The sequence below is a fragment of the Haemorhous mexicanus genome, chromosome 2, assembly GCF_027477595.1.
Source record: "Haemorhous mexicanus isolate bHaeMex1 chromosome 2, bHaeMex1.pri, whole genome shotgun sequence".
NCBI lineage: Eukaryota > Metazoa > Chordata > Aves > Passeriformes > Fringillidae > Haemorhous > Haemorhous mexicanus.
Window position 1 is genome coordinate 38,041,289 of NC_082342.1, and position 17,044 is coordinate 38,058,332.

The 17,044-nt window shown below is 39.4% G+C and overlaps 1 protein-coding gene across 8 annotated transcripts in view; it reads left to right on the top strand.

The window, feature by feature from the left end:
- DLG2 (discs large MAGUK scaffold protein 2) overlaps positions 1–17,044 on the top strand; it is an 831,288-nt gene that overhangs the window by 340,351 nt on the left and 473,893 nt on the right. Inside the window, exon 1 of one of the 8 annotated variants that reach the window (XM_059838489.1) lies at positions 10,266–10,381. The exons of 6 other annotated variants lie outside the window; for them this stretch is intronic. In XM_059838489.1, coding sequence (XP_059694472.1) covers positions 10,304–10,381 — 78 coding nt within the window. In that variant the 5' untranslated portion in view covers positions 10,266–10,303. Of the gene's footprint in view, positions 1–10,265; positions 10,382–17,044 lie in introns of those variants that run through there. One more of the 8 variants, XM_059838488.1, reaches the window with a different exon arrangement.

Below are 17,044 nucleotides of genomic sequence, written 5' to 3' on the forward strand. Positions count from 1 at the left end.
GCTGAAATGGGGACTTCTAAAGGACTGCCTGGTATTCTGTATCTCTTTACATGATCAAAAAGGTGTGAGATTTACCATGTTAACATATCCCTTGATATTTATCCATGATATATTGCTTGGGATGTGCATTGAGCATGCAGAGGATGAGCATGCTCTTCCACACACATGGCCTGGTGAGATCCAGTAGGTAGGAATAGCTGCGTATTGCTGTGCAGATGTTGTCCTGAAGTACACTGAGGTAATGCATTCATGTAGCACTCAATTTGTGTTGTCATGCTCTGCCCTGAGCTTTAACAAGGATCTACTGTTCACAATAGATGAGATAATCAAAAGGTGTATTCCTTTAGCCCTCTTCAGACTGAGACCATCTGAGACTGAAAGATTGTGCTGCCTGCTTATCTCATCTTTGAATCACATCAAATTGCCCAGACATTTGTTTAATGCATTTGAATCTACCATCTTTTTGTTGTCTTCCTAAAGCATTACTGTGGGCAGAGAACCTTCTCAGTAAGTACTTAGTACTTACACCATTATTTCTAAGGCACTAAAAAAGCATAAAGACCTATTTTGTACTTGAAAGGGTAGGCTTGAAAGTAGGAAGTAGACATGTCAGAGAGGGCACTTTAACAAAATACTAGCTTTGGCAGTCATATGTGTTTAACTGAGTGAAATGAGTGTGGGAGGGTTAAGCAGGTTAGTGCCAGGTAGGCAGGCAGCTGGGAGCACTCCCCTCCGCATGCATTGCGCGGGGGGCTTGGTGTGATGCAGATGTGCTCAGGATCAGAGCTGGTGCTCACAATCATGCAGACTGATTGCTGTCTCTAAGGACAAGACAGCAGTATCTGGGAGCCTGAGCCCATTAGGATAAGGCACTGCTCAGAAGTCTGTGCCCTTTTATGACTTTTTCCTTCACTGAACTTTTCAAGACTTTGAATGGCAAAGGGGAAGAAAGTGGAGAGAACAGATTGTTTCACTTAAGGTGAGAGCTCCTCTCCAATGCTTGGAATGGGATTTTGGCACATTGCTCATTATTCTTGTCTGGAAGCAGAGAGCATTTTAGAGCTTTTGGTTCTGTTCAATGTAGATCTGGTTCCCCTAGAGCCACAGAAAAATGACTGGAGTCCTTGGAGATACTTGTTCTGGTGCACCACTGTGTGCAGGGCAGAGATGTGTTGTGCAAGTCTGTGTATATTAAATCTTTTCTGCATTTAGCTGCGGGGAGTGGTGGAGAAACAGACCTTCAATCAGCTTTGGTTTTACTTCTGGGAGGTCTAGGCATGAAATATGGTGCTTTTTAGGATGCTTGAATAATGAGAAGCAGGGACTTCCTTGCTTTTGTGGTCCTTTGTCTCCTTATGATCTTTTCTGTAAGTTCACATGAGTTCATTCTAGCATCTTTGTGGTGTCTTCTGACGTGTGACAAGACAACCAATGTACACGACTTGGCAAAATTCAATTTGCAGGAAGGTGTGGAAGAATCTTTGATCTTTGATTTGGCAGATCTTTGAGGCTGCTAGATGTATGAATCAAATAAAAGTATTTTCAGTGAGTTGTGCAGAACAGAAATTTTAAAAATAACTGTTGACTGGGATCCCAAAGGAAAGTTAAATGTAAATGTAATTTAGACAGCAGTATTGACAGCCCTGGAGAAGGCTGAAATGTTCTGATTTTTGATGAAAATGAAAGATAAATATTTTGACATCTTCAAGGAACACTTTCTCAATTTTCTACTGGTTAGAGATCTCAAAAAGTTTCTGTTTTCTTGAAACACTCAGATTAAATTTAAAAACTTCAAAGTGTTTGGAACGATGCTATTTTTTATTCTTGTCCTATAAAACTATCACCATTTTTTTAATTTTTTTTTAAATTAACTCCAGTTCATCTGTTGTCAAAGTTTATCTTACTAGCTGTATGCAGCCTCAATTCTTCCTCTGATTTTTCCAGTGCCAAAATCCTCTGCAATGAAAAATTTCCCTCCACCACCATCTTTGTCCTATCAACTGGGCTTTGCACTCAAATGGAATTGATTTTTTCACATAGAATTAATTAACTGAAGCAGGTTAGACTGGTCATTCTTTATTTTAGATTGTAGTGTTTGCTATAATATTTTTTTCTGCTTCTGAATATCTTGTAGGTTTAAGAAGAAAAACTCCTTGTCCTTTACTTCCTATTTCCTTGAGTTCCTTTATCTTTTGATCAAAATGGATATAACACAATCCTTTATGACATTGCTGAAATGGACCTTTTCATGTCTCACATTGCAGTGAAGCATTTGTGTAATCAGGTTTGATGTGGACTCTCACAGACCTTTCAGCAGAATTCCGTATGATTCTGTAACAACCAGTGAGGGGGTAGATGTTCTTTTTTGTACAATGTATTCTCTCACAATAATTCACATTTGTTAAAATTTCTATATTTAGACTGTTCCAGTGTGGTAGAGCATTAATTTTTTTCATTTCTAGAGTGAGCAGCTGGCTTGCAAAGAGTAAATAATCTCATGCAGAAGAATTTTAGCAGAACTAAGGGAGAAAACCTGGTTCTTGGTCTGCTGTGGTTTGGACTCTCCTCTCTTTGCTTTGCTTGGGCAACAGAAATGTGGTGAGTCAGTTCCAAAAACAAGAAGATGTCTTCCTTGTCTCTGACTCTAGGAAGCAAGAATTGCAGACAGTCCTGGGTAAAGACTTGTTATCTATCCCTCATACTTAGTAGCAGAACATCTTATATTTGTAGGAATTAACTACATCCTTTTCCTTCATATTTCTTCTCTTTTGCATTTTAGCAGGAAAACATTGCTTTTTCAAACCTATGTCTAGCATCTAAAATGTTCAGCATTGTTCTTAAAAACTTGCCTCTGAAGTGATTTAACTTCACAAGTGATTCTGTTAAACTTTAGGACCTTTTCCCAGGAGCTGTGAGGATCGCAGCCTAGAAAAGCTGAGAACAGGGATAAAGAGCAAGAACTGAAATGAAAACTGGCAGAAGCCACTGTCTGTTGCATTTGTTGTCCACATGTGGGTTCCTCTCTAAGAAACATTAAAAAGCCAGTCAAGATGCCCTGGAGGGGAGGGGCTGCTCAGCTGGAACATGATCCAGTCAACAGCAGAAAATGGCTGGGGATGATTCCAGCCAGGAGTGGGGAGCTGCTGCTTTGGCAGAGGCTGGGAGAGGGACTTAAGGCAACCCAGCCTGAGAGATGACAGGGAATGGTGTGCATGGGCTGCATGGACTCTGCTGCTGCTCAGGAATGTGCTGCTGAGTGGGCTCAACCCACACAGGTACACGTGTGTCTGCCTGCAGGGAGATGCTGGCATGAGATTATAGCTATCCTCCTAGATCTCATCACTTGTGTTTCCTTAATGCTTCATAATTCAGTGTAACCTGGCTTCTTGTGCATGAGGGTTTTCTGGAGAGCTTGGGCAATGGCAAGGGCTAGCTACATTCACCTTGAACTTTTAAATAATGCTGTGTCAAAGCAGTCAGTGTGATTTCTCTGGTTTGGTGCCTATAACTTGCAGTGTTTCTGTTTAAACTGACTTTTTAATTTTGCTCTTGGGGCTGATAAAGCAAAAGTGAGATTTAAGAATTCTTTGAAAGGAAAGACAGCTTGTCATCAGCCAGGAATGAAATAATGTTTAAGGTGGGATGATATATATTCCCATGCTTGTTCCTGCAACTGTGTTTTTGGGGTTCTTTGGTGACTAGCAGTGAGATGAACAGCTCTTTATAGGCTGCCTGACTTGCTGCTCCTAATAAAGAAATCATGTGGAAATTATGTATGTTAGTGCCCCAGTGTGGGTGGCTGTGTGGACATTTCCAGCCCTCCTGCTCCTCACTGGATCTGGACAGGAGAGCTGTGACTGGCATAGGACTGAGTGAGAGTGCGTGTCGCATCTTCCTGGCTTTGGCCATGGCAAGCCATGTGGCCATTCCCTGGGTCAAAGATTTTGGGCTCCAGTCAGTGTGCAGATTCTCCAATTTCCTGTGTTTTGGTTACCAACTCATTTTGTGCCTTTGTTCGTCCCCACCCAAAACAGAGATGAGTCCACCATCACACAGGGTTATGTATAAATAACAAGAAAACAAATGTACTTACATGCTGCAGGGTGGGAGGCACACACACAGAGCTGCAATAGAAGTGTTTCCACACTGAATTCAGTTTTGCTGAGGATTATATTTGGCAAGTGCCTTGCAAGATGCACTGGTGACACACATAAGCAGTGCTTGCAGTCTGTGGTTCCTCCTTTTTTTCTCTCCCCAAGGATAAATTTTGTAGTTTATATTATTTCCCATAGGAGTACTTGCCATGCAAATGTATAACTGTGCTACATACGCAGTGCTTTGATTTGATACGAGTCTGAGCAGCGTAATGGCACATCAGAGGGTTTGATACACCATTTTGATTGTGATTTCTTAACACAGCAGGAAGAAATTTAAAAGTTTCTATTAGAAAGGTGAGGCAGAAAGCAATTTGTGCTGAACCAGGGACAAATAGGGAATAAACTGGCATTTTTCAGATTTTTACTTATTTTTTTAAGGCTGCTACGGGTTGTTGTATTACTTCTGTGACTCACTGGAGTTTCCTACGCACCAGCAGAAACTAGAGCTGCAAATCAATTTTTAAAATCAAAATTAAGTGCTGTAATTATGTTTTTCTCCATTCTAAGACTTAACAAATAGAAGAGGAAAAAGAACTGCCTAGATTTAAAACTTAGTCTGTTACGCCATTACGCTGTAAAGTGCTGGAATGCATTCCTGCGTACAGGGATGTGCTGAGTCTCAGTGTCTAGCACAGCACTTACTTTATTTCCATTTCTTGTCCTTCCCCAGTTAAAGCTCTATTTCAAGCAATTTTGTAGCAGTCCTCCTCATCCTCTCTTCTCTTGACCTGTTGCACCACAGGTAGCAGGTTGAGTGCCATCTACCCCACCAAATAATAGAAGAGCAGAATAATAGCAGTGATAATTGCATGGCAGAGTGCAGGCACAAAATATTTGGCGCCTCACACTTGAAAAAGGTCCAGAGAAAAAAAATGCTTCCATTTTATTTTTTTATTGCTCTGAAGTCTTGTGACATTGTGTATGAAATTCTTAATGCCCTCTGCTGGGAGACAGCTCTGCTATGCATCAGGAAAGGTGACAGAAGAGATGTCTGCATGCAGTATCTTCTGTTTTAAGAGGAAATTAGACCTGGGGCAAACTTGTAATGTCACATCTGGGTTTCTGAAAGCATGATTTCTAAAGAGAAATTATTTGGCACAAGAAATATTAAAGGAGTAGAAAAATTTAAATTGGAAGAGAAGAGTATGAACCTCTGTCATCCCTAATATGCAGCACTTCAGTTCCACTTTTTTTTTTCCCATTTTTATCCCATCTCTTCCTTCATCTTGTGCTTCTTTTTTTTTTTTTTTTTTTTCCCCTGTTCCCTTCTGTGCAACATTTCTTTGTCAGGATAAGTGACTGTTCCAGAATCATTGCACTATATTCTTGCCATTTACTTAGATGTTCCAAGGAAGCATTTAGCTTTTAAGAAACTCAGATTTCATCTTTAACACTCGGGACCAAGAGGCAGAGTTTTAAAATTTTTATTGTAGAAAAAAAATGTTATGAAACGTCATAACTGGTAGAAAATAACATAACTAGAAATTTACATACTCTGCAGTGGTGGGACTGCACCTTGAATCCTGTGTTCAGTTTTGGGCCCCTCACTACAAGAAAGACACTGAGGGGCTGGGGCATGTCCAAAGAAGGGCAGTGGAGTTGGGGAAGGGTCTGGAGCACAAGTCTGATGAGGAGTGGCTGAGGGAGCTGGGGGTGTTTATCCTGGAGAAAAGGAGGCTCAGAGATTTATTCCTCTCTATAAATGCCTGAAAGGAGGCTGTGGTGAGGTGAAGGCTGGTCTCTTCACTCAGGTAACAAGTAACAGGATAAGAGAAAATTACCTCAAGTTTCATCAGGGGAGATTTAGTCAAATACTAGGAAAAAATTCCTCATGGAAAGCCTTGCCAAGCATCAGAACAGGCTGTCCAGGGAAGTGGTTGAGTCACTGTTCCTGAAGCATTTATAACGTGTAGATGTGGTGCTTATGGATATGGTTGGACTCAATAATCTTTCCAACCTCAGCCATTCTGTGATTCTGTTCTGTGATAATCCTTCAATCTGTCACAGGCTGCATTCTGCCCTGGCCAAAAAAGAAGTCTTAATGTGTTCTGGTGGTGCTGACTCTTACTTTTGTGAGAGTGCCCATGGGTTTCCTATAAAAATATTCTTTGTTGCATTAGGAGGAAGAACATTAGTCCATTTCCCATTGTTTAGAGGGAAGAATGAAAAATCAGATCTTTACAAAACCTTGGGTCTTCCATCTACTTAAAGAATAGTGAGGTCTGAGTGCCTACAATTTATATCTTCTGGACTGAATAGCAGACATTTAGATTCCTGTCTGTCCTAGTATTCTGGTCATTAAAAAGTATGTCTTGGCATCATGTAGCTGTGTAAGATAATTAGTTGTGCTGGGGATGGGAAATGGTTGCTTGTACAGTGAGCCAAATCAATATCTGTTGTTGCCTTGTGCTAATAAAAACAAAAGTAGCTACCTTAGATTCTCAGCTGCAGCTCTGCTCCTGTACCCACAGCTGTGGAATGCTAACAAATAAACCTTGAAGTGATTGTTTCATATCTTAAGTATTTCATTTTTAACTTGTTCCATCTCCTGCCCATTTCACTGGAAACAGTTCTGCAAACCCTGAATGCTAATCTTTCCATCCGTCTTCCCATTCTTACAAGGAAGGCATTATTTATGACTGAACTGTATTTGTATTTTAAATGGCCCTGTCATCACGTTTTATGACTGCTGTGTGTATATACTCAGATAGAGGTTGGAGAGAAGCAGAATCCACAGCTAACATCTATCTTCACCACAGGTGTGTGAAGGGGAGGTTGACGCCCCACGTGTGTGCAGTGAGAAGTTATCCCTTAACAAGGGAAAATTAATGCTCTGTCTAAAGCAAAGCCAGGCTTCTTCCCGAGTGCTGCTTAAGTAAAGCAGCACTGTTAAAATTGAAAAAGGAGGCAAACTGTCAGAAGTACTGGTGATACTCAGTGCACACAAACAGTTGGCAAGGTGTTTGAAACAACCATCTGTTTCAGTACCCAGCACCGAGTGCCGTTGCTTGCGATGTTGGGGAGCCGTGTCATAAAAATAATACCATTCAACAGCCTAACTGCTCTGTGCTTACACCCATGTGCCCACTTGTGGTAAGACCATTTCTTCTCAGAGAGGCAAAAGAATGGCATTTAATGCATGGTTTGGATGTGTTTTGGTTTTCCAAAAACCACCCGCTCATTTGCAGCTCCTTGTAAAACCTGCTCTTAACTGATTATCTCCTGTCTGTGATAATATTGCTGCTCAATGGCATGCATCTCTCTGTCCTTGTAATGTAGCACTTCAGTGAGCAAGCTAAAGTATGTATTACTCCTGTGAGGAGACAGCAGCTGGGAGTTCCAATTCTTCTAAAGCAGCTCAGCTTGTAGCACTTCTGTAAAATGCAGCCTTCGTTATGGTTACAGTAAAATATTCATAATCATAAACTCCCTTGGTACCAGTACAGCCCTAATAAACCTGCTATTGGCAATGTATGGCAGACTGCTGCCTGATGGAGCTGTAAGGAAATGGCTTGCAGTCTGGCCACTGCTGTATTTGAGGGTTTGGATAGATCTGCAAATGCATGCAAACAGTTAAAATGTATTTCTGATTAGAATCAGGATTAGGTATTTGGCGAGATTTATTCTTCCCGATCTAACATTTTCAGTGGGTGGAGAAAATTACCTCCCTATTGCTTTGTCATTATTTCTTAAATGAACAATGTATTCTATTTTTTTTTTCCTTTAAGTGGGATGAATTGGGGCTTTTTATTAATCCCTAATTTTCCTGAATAAATAGTTCAGTAAAGCTGCTAATATTGATGATAAAAGTCATAAAAAGGAAGTTTTATTGCTTAATGAGTATTTCCATCGATTTTCTCAGCTTCTGAATATACATAAGACTATATAAGTAGTTGTTTGGGAGAATGTACCCTTTTTTGGTGTAGTGCAATGATTTCAAATTATGCTATTCTCTTCATAAAAGCATGGGAGCAGAGTGGGAGAAGTGTTCTACTGTTTATGCATATACTATGTAAGATTTTTTTTTTCTGTTTCTTTAACATTTATAGTGTTGGTTAAGCTATGTAATGATGTTGCTTCTCCTTTTCTGCACTTTTTTTTTTTTCCTGTCATCGTTTCCTTACAATGGTATTGCAGCTAGAAACAAGGTCTCTGACTTCTTCCTAAATATTTCAGGCCATCTTTCTTCCTTCTCTTGTCTACCCTTCTCTTTGTTTTTTGACAACATCATCCCACAAATAAGGAGAATGGTGAGGGTCTGCTATATGGCATAATAAAGGTTTTCTCTCCTTGGAGAGTCCATCTCACTATCAGCCTAGATTTCTGAGAGCTAAAGTGGTGTTATGGAGAGACAGCTCTTCTATAGTAATCATATTCTAAATGAGACAGGAATTTACTCTGTCTTGTGGTCTTAAACATTTCTGGCTGCCAGGATTAATTAAATATTTGAATTGGAAGTAGTTAGGAGCTATTCCCTTCCCAGAAATACCACCAGTTAACAAATATTTTGTCAGAAGGTTTTAGATGTCAAGCAAGAATCAATCATACACCTTGGAGTTACCTTGAAAAAAGCCCTCACTATCTAAGAATTTCAATTTAGTTAACCAACTTGCCATTTTAAAATGTGTTGAGGAATTCTTTGAACTCCCTATAATCTTAACAGAACTGAGGAGTATATGCCTTCAGGCTCAAAGCTTGAGCAGTGCCATCCAGGTACAGTACCTTGGATGTTCTAAGTTATAAGTGGGAGTAGAATATTTTCCCTTTTGATTTCATGTGCTCAGGAGAAAATAGTTTCAGCCATTCTCTGAAAATCCTGGGGCAGAAAAGGTGTTTCCTTGGCCCCAAGAGCCCTATACTAAATTGCTCTGCCTTTACTTCCTATGCCACGAATCAATTAATTTTGGATTGCTCTTTACCACGGAACAGCAGAGTAGAAATTGTTCCTGCATGTGTGCATTCCAAATCCAATGCTGCAGGCAGGACAGCAGTGGTTCTCCTGATGTTGGTATCTCCACACTTGTAGGTGGGAGGGCATTGGGCAGGACTTGTCTTCTAAGTGCTATCAAATGCAACAGATAACTGTAAACCTTGCAATTTGCAGCCTTGATACTGCATCTGACTGGGAGGGACATCTGGTTTGTCATATGTCTGGGGAGAGAAGAGTGTGTTTCTGCTTATTGTTTAGCCATTAAAACTGAAGAGAGATGCAGGGGTTAAAGCTGAAGTGTGTGACAAAAGGAAAATAGTGCATTGCTGTTTTGCAGCAAAAATAGATGTTCAAAGGCATTCCCCAACTCCTAATGCAGAATAGCCTGCAATTAAAGGAAGAGGGAAAAGCATGCTTAGGTAGGGCAGAAGTTTGGAATTTGGAAAAAAATCTATCAGGTTTCTGTTTCGTGAAGACATTATCAAAGAAAAACAGAAGCCCTTGACTGAGTCTTAAATCCTTCAGCAGAGCATGTGTGACATCAGCAAGGGAACTGAGCAGCTCTGATGCCTGTCTGTCGTGAACTGAAACTAGGTAGCAAAAATATCTCTGAATAGACCCCAGACCGCAAGAACAAAGTAAAATCAATTTTCCTTTCATATTTTAATTTCCCTGAAACACGTGAAACACCTGTTCTTTCACCTTAACAGTTAATACACATTTCTATTTTTGGCACTTTTGTACCCCTTTGCTTTCCTGCAGTGCTGTGTATCTCATTTTCGAACTGCTGCTGCTTCTGTTGCATGCTGGCAAATCGAAGAGAACCAAGGAGTTAAATTTCAGAACAGGAGAAGAGGAGGTGAGCTGTCTGCTACAGTAGTTTACTGCAGCTTCCTTTCATACTGACACATATGTAGTTTGTGGTGACAGTGCTAAAGAACTGCAGACAGGCACTTAGCAGACTGGATGTGAGCTGGATACAAAGATGCCTCACCCTGGACTTCCTGCTGGCAGTATGTAAATACACCTGCAGACTGGCCACACTGGGTGGTTTGTTTTTTTTCAGAAGGCAGCATGAGAGGACTTGACAAAGCAACAGCATAGTTAAGACCTCAACCAGCATTAGATCTGTATCTCAGTTGTGGGGGAAGTTGTTTTTTTTTTTTTTCCTGGTGTGTGTGTGCTGCATATTCAGACTGAAATCTTCATCACTACAATGTTTGCCTCTATCTGGTATGCCAAGAAGCTGGGACGCAGGTTTGTGCACAACGCCAGGAAAGCAAAAGCAGAGAAGGTACGTTCCTAGTGGGAATATAAAGCCTTATGTCTCCTGCAAGCTGCCTGCTGGCATCCTGTTGTGTGTCTGCTTAGCTTTTTAAAATACCATGAAAAACGACCTCTTGCTATTCCTTATTTCATGGGAGAAACCTTCAATATTTTGCATAATATTAAATACCAGGGAGAAGAACCTTTCAAAAGTCTTTATGTCCTCTTTTGGTTGTTTTTCTTCTCAAGATAAACAGCTGTACTTCTGGTATGTCTGTGTTAAGGGAGCACTCCAGTGAACTTGTTGCTGTGCTGCATTATTTTTCCTCGTACCATATTAGGCTCTTAAACAGCCGCTGATTGTTTGCTGCCTGTATATTTTTTTTTCTAGTGTGGTACTAATGAGGATGGAATAACATGTTAAGCATTTATAATGTTTGAGATTTTTGTTTCATGGTACTTGTTGAAACTGTGCTGCAGCGTGGATCCCTTTTATTTATAAAAGGTATAGGTATGTTAAAATGGTCAGGACTATATTTCAGTATTTTTCTCTCATAAAATTGAACTGTATTTAAGTGGCTGTTTTCTGGAAGCCCTTGTAGGTAAGAGTCTTCTGCCCCCTTTCTCCCTGAGCAAAACTTAAACAGTTTTAGAATTTGCAGTAATGATAATTCGGGGATATCAAAGCAATTATGTTTTGTTTTAAGCATAGAAAATATTTAGTTAGTGGACCTGCAATCCAATTTTTTCTACATTACCAGACAAACCATTTTCAAAATGGGACCAATTCCTCTTTCAAAAACTCAGATTTGGATTGGGGTGAAAAAACTTCAATGTAATGTTATAAAGTTACCTCATTAGTCTAATAATGATGGCTTCCTCTTTTCCTTGTCTTTGATGTAGTCAAAGACTTTCTAAATGGGCTGCTTTATTGTGTCTTTAATATGTCTTATGCTATGTAACACAGCCACCAATCCACTATCGTTCCCTGAATTCCTTTGTAACTGGGAAAGTCTTTCACTTAGAGAAAATTATTAGCAAAAATATAGTGTATTTGTGGTAGAGGGGAGGGTGAGGAGAGGTTTGCTTTTTCTGCAAAATATTCCCAATGGTTAAAAAGGTGCTGTGTGGAAATTTTGAAATTTGAATATGCAAGTCATTGGGAAGTTACTTAAATGGTAGTGATTTATATATTTCACATCATATACAGGAGGGGGAAATAGAAATGCAGAGAGCTATACATGGGACTGTCAAACTTTCTCTGTCATCAATCACATTTCCATAAAGAGAGCGTCATATGAACTCTCCTGCTGTTTGCATATTGCTTTGGGAGGAAAAAAGTTGCAGCCTGGATCTTCCTTGGTCTTGAGGGGCTCCCTCCAGAGGAATATTTGCTCTCAGGCTTCCTCCGAGATGACAGAGGCAGGATGAGTGGACACATTCCACTCATGACACAATGGGGCTCACTCAGCAGCTTTAAAAACAGATTTGGTGTGCACTGCTTAGAGCGTATATGGTCATAGATTATTTCAATAACCTTGAAAAATTTCATAAAGCAATGCCAGAGTATTCACTGAGAAAACATTTTCTTCTCTGCAGTCTCGTAACACCAACTAAAAGAATGCTTTTTAAAATGAGTCTCTTTTCCTCTTTATTTTAAGTACTTTAACTATTTCTGCATAGATTTATTATATTGCTACTTGTTCATCCCTGTAGGACTTTCAAAATAACCAACAACTTAGGTGCATGCTATTTAAGCTTTCAAGCTCTGCCTAACAGTTTTTAGGGAAAAGCTTTTTCATATTACTCTTGCATGCTATTAGCATATTTGCATGGGAATTCTTTTTTCACAAGAAGACAGTAAATATGCAATAAACACCTTGTAAAATGTTTACTTATTGACTTACACAAAAAATAAAATTTCTTTCTTGGATGTTTATTCTGCAGTCAGGGCTCATTTATAATTTTTACATTTTTTCCCCTGCAAATTAAACTCCAGCAAATGCAGAAAATCCCATTCCTAGCAGGATGCTATTTCAATAAGTGCCATTAATGATTGGAAGCTGATCAACACTGACATCTTCAGTGCAGTGTCTAGGTTCCAGGAGAACACAGATAGAATGATAGAATATATATCTATCACAAAGTAAATTCAAAATAACATTTAAGTTCAGGTCTTGTTTTGGTTTTGACCTTTTTTTTATAATGGTTGAAAAATCAAATTATTAAGCAGTTTCACCTTTTTTTTTCTCCCCTAGAAAAATTATTAGCTGTTTTTCTCCATGTGCATGATCTGAATGATATATTGTTTTCTTAATGTGCTTTTGGAGGTAGTAACATACAGCAGTATTTTCTAATACCACATGTGTGCAAAAAGATTTACTTGCAGTAAAGATCTGGTAGTAGAAATCAGAAGACTGAGGCTCCAAGACAGATTTTTCTGTTATGCTTTAGTTCTTTACATGAGTACATATCAGGAATTTTTTAAGGGCTGTTTCTAAGAAACAGAAATTTTGTATAAGCCTATCTGTTTTCACAGGATGAGGAAGAAAATGGGGGATGGTTTCAACATGGGTTGCTGTGTGTGCACACACATATGCCCAACCTGGCAGTGTAGCTCCATAAAATGCCAAAACTTTGGGCCTGAATTGTGCAGAGAGAGGACATGAACTTTGATCCCACCAGGATCTCCTCCCAGGTCCTGTTTAGGGGAGCAGAGTTTCCAAGGTGTGAAGAGTGCTGTGCTGGGGGTGCACACAAGGACAAGGGGAAGGCAGGTGCCCCTGCCCAGCTCAGGTAGGTTGGAACTAGGTGATCTTTAAGGTGCCTTAAAACCCAAGCCATTCCATGGTTCTGTGGTGACTAGGGCCATCCTTGATGGGGAGAGATAAGGTGGCATTGATGTGACAGCTTGGTGCTCCTGTGTGAGGGTGTTTGGTTGTGGCCATGCGGGTGAGCTTGGCCCACAGTGGCTCCAGAGCTCTGCACCTTGTCCAAAGCTGGAGCTCCTGTCCCCTCCTGTCCCCTCCTGTCCCCTCATGTCACCATGTCCTATCCCTCCATGTCACCATACCTTCCCGCTCGTCTCCCCATACCTGAATATGGCAGTCACTGCTCCAGGGGACCTGGCATGCAAATTGCCTCTGAGTGAGTGGGATCTGCATGTTGCTGGTACTTTGCAACCTGCAGCAGTGCAGCCAAGGACTCGGGGCTTGGAGGAGCTGGAGAACTGATCTTGAGCCTTGGGGAAAGGGGAAAGGGTATCAGCAAGCAGCAGAGTTGGGAGACCAAAGGAAAGAGGTGGGTTTACTTTTACAAAGAGAGAGAACTCTGTGGTAGTTCCTGGGCTTGCCTTCTTATCTCTCTAACCAGTACCTGCTGTTGAGTGCAGCACTACTGCTCCTGCCATGCCTTTTCAGTTCTTGCCCCCTCTCCAGCCTGGCATTTCCTTGGAATCTGTGCTTAGATGAGTGGAAAGGCTCATCAACACCAAACTCTCATTAACACCCACATACAACTGAAGAGCACCAGGGTTCAAGGCCAGACTGGATGGGGCTCTGAGCAACCTGGGCTAGTGGAAGGTGTCCCTGCCCGTGGCAGGGGGGTTGGAAAGAGATCACCTTTAAGGTCCTTTCCAACTCAAGCCACTCTAGGGTTCTATGACTTCCTGGTAAATATTAGGCTTCTGTAAACCAAATATGAATTCTCACTGTTAAAATTTCATCTGGAGAGTGATGAAGACATCTAGGAATAACAGGATGAATGGCAGCTGTAGGTGTCTTAAATGGTTCTTCCAAGTTGACTGGTGTGCACCAGTATTTTTATTTGAGTCATACTTTTAGGATATATTTAAAAAACTCATTTTAATTCTCAACTGAACCAAAATATTTTGTAAAACCTTCACATTTGGAAAGTTGAACTCTTTTTCTTTTTTTTTGTTTTTCTTTCCTATCCAGTCCTGGCTAAAATTTCTTGTAAGTAAAATGGGATGCCTGTTAATTGCTCTTAATGTTCTCATTTTGCCATTTTGCCAAATCTTAAGCATGTTTCTTTACTTTTTTTTTATTATTAGACTAAATCATAAACTCTTTCCAGTATGTACTGCACTTTTTATCTACAAATTCTATCTCCATCTGGTTGTCTTGGCTTGACTGCTAGTGTTACTCTTCCCTTCAAGTAGTGAGACATTTAGTGTACAGGGCTGCCACTAATGCTGCCTGAAAACAGTTGAACTCCTTTCAAGTCATCACTGGTCTTACCTTTTTTATTGCTTTGAGTTTGTCACAGGAAAGGATTATTGTTATGAGAGTAAACATGATCACTTGAACCTTGGAACTAAAATAACTTGAGGCAAAGATTGAGGTCTTGAATTTTTCTCATTAAACCACAATCAAGCAGAAATCAAGAGATGTTAACTGCATGGGGTTATGCTACAGAGATAAGTATTCTAAATGGTTGGAAATGTACAGAAAAATAACTGAACAATTAATCATGTTGATCTGAGAGAACGAGCTAAAGTTCTGATAATGCTTCACTGTATTGGTAGAATTTGGGTTTCAAGGGTCAGTATCAAAAGTGGGAAAAGACTTGCCAAAGTTACCACATAATTTAATTTTAAAAGGGGAAGTTCAGGACTGGTTTTCATGCTTGTTCAGAAGTGGAACATATTGCAACCGTGATACCCAAATTTTGAACACTGTAGAATTAGTTATGTGGGTGCCACTTAAATCTAAAGATAACAGTCAATTTAAAATGAGGTTTCTCCCTGTAGATTATTTTAGGGAGCAAAGCAACAGGGCCCATGTGAAGTGTTTAAATGAGTTGATCTTCACTATTCTGTACTGTTAGAATTCATTTTCTAGTTTTTAGAAATCAAATTACTCCTAAAGTGTTTTCAGTTCTAAGAACTATGTCTTGTATTTGAAATTATTTTATTTTTACACCACAGGGTTTAGTTCATCATTTCAGTTTCACTCATTTGTTAGTTTAGTGATTCAAGATAGAAGCAACTTAACTTTAAAGTAAATAGGTGTATATGTAATGATAAAATAGAATGAAGCTTTTGGACTATCAGTGGTAAATAAAAATTAAGAGGACCCAAAAGTCGCATTCACAACTAAGCAGTAAAATTTTAAATGAGTACTTTTGAAAGTATTGCATACAGAAAGAAAAATAAACAGTTTTTCTTTCTGTGTGCTTAACTTTGGAGTTGTTTTGGGTAAATCAAGTATCCTTGACTGTCAGCCTACAATTAAATATTTGCAAAAGACCCAAAAAATATGCTTTAAGAAGTTAAAACTGGGATGTGTAACAACAACAACAAAAATGTCTATAAATGCATATTTTATAATTTTTTCAAATGTATTCTGGCAATAACAACAATTAAGTCTTCATATCAAGATGACACTTGAATTTAGATAGTTCTCATATCTGTATTTTAGCACAGCTAATTGCAGGGTGGGCAGTTCTAGGATATGTATTCTTGTTTTGTTTTTGTTTTGTTGACAAGTAGCTACCCATAATTTAATTTGAAAGAGATAAGAAATTAACTTGAAGCAGTAATTATTCACCACAAAGAATAGAAAATATGTCATTAAGTAACCATAAAACATATTCAGAGATAAACATATTTTTTCTTACATTATTTTTGCATATATATATATAATTCCAAAAAGGAGAAACTCTTTTTCCTTCACTGCATACCTTAGATTTTTTAAGGAGTCCTCTCTTTCAAACCAGAGCTTACCAAATCATTTACAGTCCACTGGGGTTGTGATGAAGTGATAAAACTTGCAGGTCTAGTTATTGCCTTGGCTAAAGGTGAAATGACTGCATCTCTAAGGGGCATCTCATGTAGCTGCCCCAAGCTGTAAGGGCAATGGAGAGTTTTATTTGTGTTTGGGCAGTCAAGGGCCCTCGTGTTCCAGGTTCAATGGGATGACAAAAGCGTGTCACTCGTTTGCAGAATTACCTGCTCGAACAGATGCCGGAGTTATCTCAGCCCCCTGGAGGAATCTTTTCAGATGGACTTTCTCAGTGCTCTATTTTACAGTTTTATGGAGAAATCTTTTCACACATAACTGTGTGAAGAAAAATATGCAAGCATTCCTGTATCCAGAGCTCGCTGTCTTTTGCTTTAGCACAGCTCGGTTGGAATTCTAAGACATTTTCTGATATTGTGATTTAATCCAGAAAAATATAGCTACTCAAGTTGGATTTTTTTCCTTTTTTTTCTTTGCATTTTGTTATAATCCCATATGCACTAAGATTAATATATAACAGGAGGGATAAGCTGCCTAAGTAGGGATTAATTTTAACTCACTGCCACCTCACAGTCACTATAGTAGTGATAATAAATAAATTCAGCTAACCTTGAAAAAATGCAGGAATTATGTTTTAAAATAAGATACTGATCAAAAGTCCGCTACTGCAGTTAATCCCTTGAAATACTTAATTTCAAAGTAGTCTTTTTTTTTTTTTTTCTTTAAATGTGTTTTATTTTTTTCTTCTGTGAGAGGTTTTGTTCTTGCACCTGGCCAGGCCCAGCACCTATCTGTAGCAATTAATGAGCCATAAGCAGCAGTCCTGGTGAAGTTAGTTGGTGTTTTTAAATTTTTTTTTTCTAATTAAAAATATACCTGTTAACCAGCTATGGGAGAGGTCTTTGTGAAGAATATCTTCTCTCCTTCTC